Genomic DNA, 8,044 nt, shown 5'->3' with positions numbered 1-8,044 from the left:
ATTAACGGTCAACTTCTAATTCCAATGTAAATTGAAATTGATCCTATTAACTGTAAAACCAATGTAGTCTACAAGATTGATTGCTCTGATTGCGATGCGTCTTATGTGGGTCAAACTTCCAGAATGTTGAAGACTAGAATTTCCGAACATAGATCCCAGATTAATAGAAATTATGTTAATCGCTCAGTAATTACTAATCACAGACTGCAATATAATCATGATTTTCTTTGGGATGATGCTGAGATTTTGGATGAAACGTCACTGTATAGTAAAAGGCTGATATCTGAAATGCTGCATATTAAAAGACAGAAAAATGGTTTAAATTTGCAAACGGACACAGAAAATTTGCCGTCTGTTTATCATAGTTTTATAAACAGTCTGCCTAAGTATTGATATGTCATACTTAGGTATATGTCATACTTAGGTATATAGGGTATATGTTTATTTCTTATTAGCGTTTTCGACAGTAATCGATCGTCATACATATCACGTTGCCTCTCCAACGATCATATTCTGGCAGAACAATTTATTGTAAGTTTTCCTTTTTTTTGTATTTCATATTTTATTAGCGGACTAATTCGGATGGTGCCATTTTTAGGAGGCACTTGTCAATGTTTTCAAATCTTGATTCTGCACTTTTCATTTCCGCCAAACAATAATGTTATTCTTTTAATCTGGAGAGCCAACGGTTGGATTAACGCCTATTAATTTTGCGTTCATGCGTTATTGACACCTCGTCTAAATTAGATTATTAATCTTAATTCATTCTTTTTTCTGTTTTTATCTTTGTAACTTCCTATATTGCTTAATTTTTTTGCGCTGAAGAAGGCTCAAAACAAGAGCCAGAAACGTCCGTTATAAATCGATTTCTATTTTTGTATTTTTTTTGCTTTATTAAATTACTGTATTTTTAACTATATTTGTTTTATATTCTTTCCTACATTTTGATTGCAATATTACTTGCTTATATGCTCTCTATTGCCTTTTATTGATACTAATTGATTCTTCGAGAGCTTTTCTTTATGTTTATTTATACTTTATTTTATCATTTGCGCTAATTTATTCTGCTTTTGCTTCCTGACACTCATTAATTCTTCTGTTCTTCTGCTTGGTGGTGTTGTGTGTGATCTCGTTTTTTGCGATGCGGGTGCGTGTTGCTCTGCCTTTGTTTTATTTTTACAGGATATTTATTATTTCTATTTTTCTCTGGACATTTGATTTTACTTTTTAACATTTGGAGCTACATATCTGGGCCTTTTTCCTCTCCATCACGCAAGAGGTCCATTTGCACAGGCTTCTTTCACGTGATTGTCTGTTTACCTTTTTTGCAGCCACGCTCTCTACGCTTCTATATCATAGGTGAGCGGCATGTCATTCCGTCGTTATTGCGAGATTTATGTTCGAATTTTATTTGTAAATTTATAATTATGCGTGCGTTTTATAATGTCACTACTCTTTCTGCGATTTTTGCGTTTCCCCTTTTTTTCTGTAAGATATTGACATGACCATCTGTTCTTTCTTAATTTTGACATTGCTTTATGTCGATTTTTTTTTTGATACTTATCTTATTGTAATTTGCGAGACATTGAAAATGATCCAGAACCGGATCGAAACGTTTGTCCTTCCTTTAATATAATTTTTTATTAAAATTAATATGAAATTATTAGTTGTCATCAACTTTTTGTTTTTTTGTTTTTACGTACTGTTATCTTTGCGCTGTGGTTTTCTGCCTATTGATTTCTTAATATTTAATATTCTTTGATCAAAATAATAGTGATGAAGATAGCGATGAGGAAATGGAATTATATTTGCACAGATTGAAAGCCCGCATTAGTAATCCAAGAACGAAACCTCATCGCATTGAAGGTTTTATCGAAAGAGTCATCGATATTTCTACCGCTTCCGAATTTCAAAGTCACTTCAGAATAACCGTAACAAGTTTTCAATATCTCCTAAATCGAATAGCTCCTCTATTACAAAGTACTCGAGCAGCTGGACACCTAACTACAGATCCGAAACGACAATTACTAGCCTTTTTATGGCTATTAGCAGCATCAGACAGTTTTCGGTAAGTAAATAAATAATAAAATTAAAAAGAAAATGGCATAAGAGCCAACGCGCGGTAGTTGGAGCGCAGAGAAGCAACAACACTTCTTTCTTTTTTCAGTATTAGTTTATTAAAAAACACATTATAATAACAAAAAACGTACGTTTCGGATCATCTTTTGATCCTTCTTCAGCGCGATGTTAACAATATATGTTACAGATAGTGACGCGTTACATTAAACGAATTTGTTCTCGACGCGTAGGTGACGCTAAATTGCGTCCCGCGGAGGTCTAGTAAGCGCTCTGCCTCCAATAGTCAATTAAATATACTATAGTTATGCTATACGACGTCACAGCAGATCAGATTCCGCGCTTTTTACAATTAATAATATAGTATACCGCTGTGCGCCTCATGTCGGTTCGAGATTTAATGACGAATTTTTTAATAAACTAATACTGAAAAAAGAAAGAAGTGTTGTTGCTTCTCTGCGCTCCAACTACCGCGCGTTGGCTCTTATGCCATTTTCTTTTTAATTTTTTGATTACTTGAGCCAAATCTCTAATTATTAAATAAATAATATTTATTATAATTATAAAAAGTAAAAAATATTCATTTTGTAATTTAACATTTTTGTTATTCTACACATCAGTCGGTAATCGTTTTGACTTAGGAAAGTCTACACTATCTGCTATTTTTATGCGAGTTGTAACTGCGTTAAATGAGATTTCTCTTGAAATTATATTTTGGCCAAATATTGAATAACGCCAACGCATAGCACTATCTTTCCAAGCTTCTGCTGGAATAGAAGGTATAGTGGGTGCTATCGATGGCACGTATGTTCCTATCAAGGCTCCAAGTGCAAATCCAGATATCTACATTAATAGAAAATGTTTTCATGCAATAACTCTGCAAGTAATATGCGATAATAAAATGTCAATTCTAGATTGCTTTGCGGGTTATCCTAGCAGAGTATCAGATATAAGGATTTTTCGAAATTCACCAATATACAAAGAATTCATGAATCATCCGAATCATTGTTTTGATGAAAAGCAATTTATTATAGGGAATAAAGCATATCCCGTTTTGAAATGGTGCTTACCTTCCTACATAGAGAGAGGAAATGTTACCAAAAGACAAAAACATTTCAATACTTGCCATGCCAAGTCTCGTCAAATAGTTGAACGTTGTTTTGTCCTTTTATTTGAAAGATTTAGGCGACTGAAATATCTAGACATGAATCGAATAGACTTCATAGCACCAACAATAATTGCTGCATGCGTTTTACATAACATATGCTTAAATAATCATGAAAATCAAGAAATGCGAGATATGTTTATACATGAAGGACTTCAAGTAATGGTGAATAATGCTGGCAATGTTAATCATGAAGCTAATTATGACAATATGAATGCACAAGAACTGGGAAGAGAAGGTCACGCATTACGAGACAAAATTGCAGAAAATTTGTATCCGTTTCAATAAATCACAAATTTTATGAATCTTTGGTTTTATTTTATATCTAATCAAACGACGTTTCTTTCTACATTTACAGTTTATTACTTTATTTTCGATCTTTTTCAAAAATATAGTTTTATACAAAAATATTCATCATATAAAATTACATTGAAAACTACGTAATATGTAATAGATAACATTTTTCTTAAAAGCTACTTGAACACTGTTAGCAAAGACGCGAGAATAGACCGAGAAGTGAGCGCGGCGCTAGACAAAGAGACTCCGACGAGGAAAGGAAAGAGCGATAAGTCTCGATATATATATATGTACAAAGTCTTGTCCTTTATTATAATCTAGCTAAAATTACACTGTCTTTTAATTTAAACGACGAAATAAATATCGAAAAATTCAAACTGAATTTTTAAATCCGTAAGCAACGGAGAAGATCGATTTATTCCGCGAGCGACGGAAAGAACGTTTTAATATTCGAGAGCTAAATGATCGCGTCGGAGACTTTTCGACAAAAGGCGCAGAACGCGTCAATTTATACTCAAGCCCTTCTCGAAAGATCCCGATTTTTCATGAACTCGACAGTTATCGAGACAACGTTTAAATTGAGCGATCTAACGGGTTATTTGTTGTTGTTGGATCTTTCGAGAAGGGCGAGCGCTGTTTTTGGATTTTCGCTGACAAAGCGATATCTCGCTATCGGCTGCCAGGGGCGTCAAACGAACGGTCAGACCCTTCACTCTCCTTTTTAGTCGAGCACAATTACGAGAGTCTTAATTAATTTATTTTTTCTAATGTTCGATGCGTTTCGAACATCCCGCCCGCCTCGCCGAAAGCGTTTGGCGAAATTAGTTGATCTGAGCAGTGGATGCACTGCATGCAATGGGAGAATTTATTTTACATGAAAAATACATGTGAATATATCGAAATTGAAGCTTTAATTTAATTTAAACTTATTACTAATTATTTTAAATTTATTACTCGCGAGATCGGATCTATTACGGTTGAGGTCCGTAATCCTCGCTGCTGTTGACGGGTAGTACTACGAGTTTTACTACCGGTCGTACGAACTCGGAGGCTGCGGTGCGCACGGTGACGACGCGAACTTGGCCATCCTCTCCGGGGTGGACTATCGTGATTCGCGCGAGTGGCCATTTCGTTGGTGGTGTGAGCTCGTTCCGGAGGAGACATAGTCGGCTGACCTGGAAGCCCGCCTCTTCGCGCAACCACTTGGGACGGTGAGTTATGGAGTGGAGGTACTCCTTCGACCAGCGCTCCCAAAAGTGATCTCGCATTTTTTGCAGGAGCTGCCAGCGGGATAAGCGAGTCGCCGGTTGATCCAGCAAGGACGGCTCGGGTATGGCAGTAAGGGCGGCTCCCACCAGGAAGTGTCCGGGCGTCAACGCGGCGAGATCCTCAGGGTCGTCCGAGAGCGCCTGCAGTGGCCGCGAATTTAGGCACGCCTCGATTTGAGCGAGGAGAGTGCTCATCTCCTCGTATGTTAGTATGGCGTCGCCAAGCACCCGTCGAAGATGGTGTTTTAACGACTTGACGGCGGCCTCCCAGATACCACCGAAGTGCGGCGCTGAGGGAGGGTTGAACTTCCACTCGATTTTCTCAGAGGCGAGTCTGTTGATGACCCAGTGACTTTCGGGGGTGCCAGCGGTGAAGAGGGTCCTCAACTTCGAATCGGTTCCCACGAAGGTGGTTCCGCAGTCACTTCGGAGACTGCGACAAATGCCGCGGCGAGAGACGAATCGTCTGAGAGCCGCAAGGAAGGCCTCGGCCGTATAGTCAGAGACCACTTCGAGGTGTACGGCCCTGGAAGCAAGGCAGACGAAGACCGCTACGAAGGCCTTGTAAGAGCGGTGTCCACGCCCTTTGGTGGTGCGGAGTTGAATCGGCCCAGCGTAGTCGACCCCGGTGTGAAGGAAGGGTCTCGCAGGTACCACGCGTTCTCGTGGAAGGTTGTCCATCAACTGCTGTGGGGTTGCCGCCCGCCATCGCACACAAATGAGGCATCGCGAGATAGCCCCTTTAACGATTGCTCGACCTCGTGAAATCCAGTATCGCTGGCGGACTAGAGACAATGTGAGTTGCGTTCCGCCGTGCAACGCTCGTCGATGGCAGTCGTCCACGATTAGCCGGGTGAGGTGCGAGTCCTTCGGCAGGAGGACGGGATGACGCTCGTCGTAGGCCAAGATGGAGTGCTTAAGCCGGCCACCAACCCGCAAGAGGCCCTCAGGATCTAAAAAGGGACTAAAACGGACGAGTGAGTTTGATTTGCTGAGCGTAAGACCCTGACTTATTAATTTTAATTCGGCCTTGAACTTTTAAGATTGCACTCGCCGGATCCAGGAAACTCGAGCCTCCTCTATCTCGTCAGCAGACAGAGTCGTTCCGGGGGAGCGCCGGCGAGTGACCGCTGCACGACCTGCCTTCACGTTCAGCCACCGTCGGCACCAGGCTGTTACGCGCAGGAGTCTCTGCAGGGAGGAGAAACGCAGCAACTCGGCGGCCTCGCTCGTTGGTGCCGCTGTTGCTTCGGCGTGGACTCGGGTGCGCCTCTCAGGCAGGTCCTCCTCGGTGTTATGGCTGACGGTAGTCGGCCACGCAGCGGTTTCTAACCTTAGCCAAGGTGGACCTTGCCACCACAGTGGGTGACTCAGCAGCGCACTGGGAGAGAGACCACGGGAAGCGTAGTCGGCTGGGTTGTCCTGGCCGGAGACGTGATGCCACGTAGCCTCCGGGGTTGTCCTCTGGATCTCGGAGACGCGGTTCGCGACGTAGGTTTGCCACCTGGTTGGATGACCTCGAATCCAGCCCAGCGTGACGGTGGAGTCCGTCCATAGGTGAAGTGGTGCGGCTACGTCGAGAATCGCCATGGCGTGTTTGGCTAGGCAGCAGAGAAGGACGGCAGCGCATAACTCTAAGCGAGGTAACGAAATCTGTTTGAGTGGCGTGACCTTCGTTTTAGCGGTGATTAAACTGACGGCCCATGAATCGTTTAATTTTGTCCTCAGGTACACGACAGCGGAATACGCGCGTTCAGAGGCGTCGGAAAAGCCATGAACCTCGAGGTGCGTGCAAGAAGGATCCAGCGAGGTACTCGGATTCGCTCGAGTATCGGGATTTCCGCATGAAAGTCGACCCAGTTTAATGCGGAGACGTCGTCGAGCGGGGAATCCCACTCGAGTCCGTGGAGCTAAGTAGACTGGCGATCTTGGCTCGGACCACGATCGGCGCCAACCAGCCAAGAGGGTCGAACAGTTGCGCCACCAAGGACAGCACGGATCTCTTGGTGACGGACGGTAACGCAATGTGCCGGGTGGCGAAAGAAAAATCGTCCGTAGCGGGATGCCACTGCAACCCCAAGGTGGAGTGAGCCTCGTGCGGTCGCCAGTCACGGAGTTCGCGCTGCAACCGATGCTCTATCGGGATGCCGGAGAGGAGAGCCCAGTCGTTGGCCGACCACTTCCGGAGAGGAAAGCCGCCCGCCATGCAGATGTCGGACAGCTGATTGCACATCTCCTCGGTCTCCGCGAACGTTGATGCTCCAGTCAAAACGTCGTCCATGTAGACGTCTCGTCGGAGTGCAGCTGCTCCCAGTGGATACCGCTCATCCTCGTCCTCGGCTAACTGCTTCAGGGTGCGCATCGCCAGAAACGGCGCACACGCAAGACCGTAAGTCACCGTGCTCAGCTGATACTCTGCTGGGCTGTCTTGCTCGGAATAACGCCACAGAATTCTTTGCAGGTCCCTATCGTCCGGATGTACCAGGATCTGCCGGAACTTTTTTTCTACGTCGGTAGCGAGGACGTATCGGTGTTGTCGCCAACGGAGTAGCACGTCAGCGAGAGGAGGCAGCAAATTCGGGCCCACCATAAGATGGTCGTTCAGAGTTCTGCCCGAAGTAGCAGACGTGGAGCCGTTGAAGACCACGCGCAGCTTCATGGTGACGCTGGTCTTCCGCAGAACGCCGTGGTGAGGTAGGTAATTCACCGACTCCTTTGATTTGGCGGCAGGAGTTATGCGTGAAATGTAGCGCAAGTCCTCGTACTGCCGCATAAAGTCTGAGTAGAGCGCATGAAATGGAGGATCCCGAGCGAAGCGCCTCTCCATGCTGAAGAGAACTCGCAGAGCCGAAGAGCGCGTTGCTGAGAAGTCTAGCAGAGGAGAAACGACCGGCAGACGCACGACGTATCGACCGTCGGCGGTTCGCGAATGAGTCCGGCGAAAATGGCTCTCGCACTCCTGATCCACAGGCGAGAGAGCTACAGCGGCGTCAGAGAGCTCCTCCTGCTGCCAGAACTTCTGTACTACACGGAGTGGCTGTTGCGCCGACGGCCCCAGATAATATCCAGCCTAATGCCGTTTTTTGTGCCACAGGTTCCTGTGACTTGCCTTGCCGAAGTCCCTCCTGGAGGATGGTGGTGTAGACATCAGCTCCCAAAAGGATGTCCACGGGATCCGCAGCTAAGAAGTCCGGATCGGCGAGCTCCAGTCCTTTGACGTGCGTCCACGCTTGACGGT

At 44.6% G+C, this 8,044-nt stretch overlaps 2 protein-coding genes across 2 annotated transcripts; both read right to left on the bottom strand.

Moving 5' to 3' along the window:
- Nucleotides 1–4,509: 4,509 nt before the first annotated feature.
- On the bottom strand, nt 4,510–5,487 carry LOC145969026 (uncharacterized). Its single transcript, XM_083094890.1, has one exon. It carries the CDS (start codon nt 5,485–5,487, stop codon nt 4,510–4,512), a length of 978 nt encoding a protein of 325 aa, XP_082951016.1.
- Nucleotides 5,488–6,667: 1,180 nt separating this feature from the next.
- LOC145969025 (uncharacterized) lies at nt 6,668–7,633 on the bottom strand. The gene has a single exon (XM_083094889.1). The coding sequence runs from the start codon at nt 7,631–7,633 to the stop codon at nt 6,668–6,670; it is 966 nt and encodes a 321-aa protein (XP_082951015.1).
- Nucleotides 7,634–8,044: the final 411 nt, after the last annotated feature.

Source organism: Camponotus vicinus, unplaced genomic scaffold, assembly GCF_025532165.1.
Source record: "Camponotus vicinus isolate PSW18456_S1 unplaced genomic scaffold, iyCamVici1.0 SCAF_3, whole genome shotgun sequence".
In the NCBI taxonomy this organism is placed as follows: Eukaryota; Metazoa; Arthropoda; class Insecta; order Hymenoptera; family Formicidae; genus Camponotus; species Camponotus vicinus.
The sequence above is the reverse complement of the archived record's forward strand: the minus strand, read 5'-3'. Positions and strand labels throughout refer to the sequence as shown.

Excerpts from the sequence above, each read along its gene's own strand:
- LOC145969026 (XM_083094890.1), bottom strand. The coding sequence starts at position 5,487 with ATGGACAACCTTCCACGAGAACGCGTGGTACCTGCGAGACCCTTCCTT.
- LOC145969025 (XM_083094889.1), bottom strand. The coding sequence starts at position 7,633 with ATGGAGAGGCGCTTCGCTCGGGATCCTCCATTTCATGCGCTCTACTCA.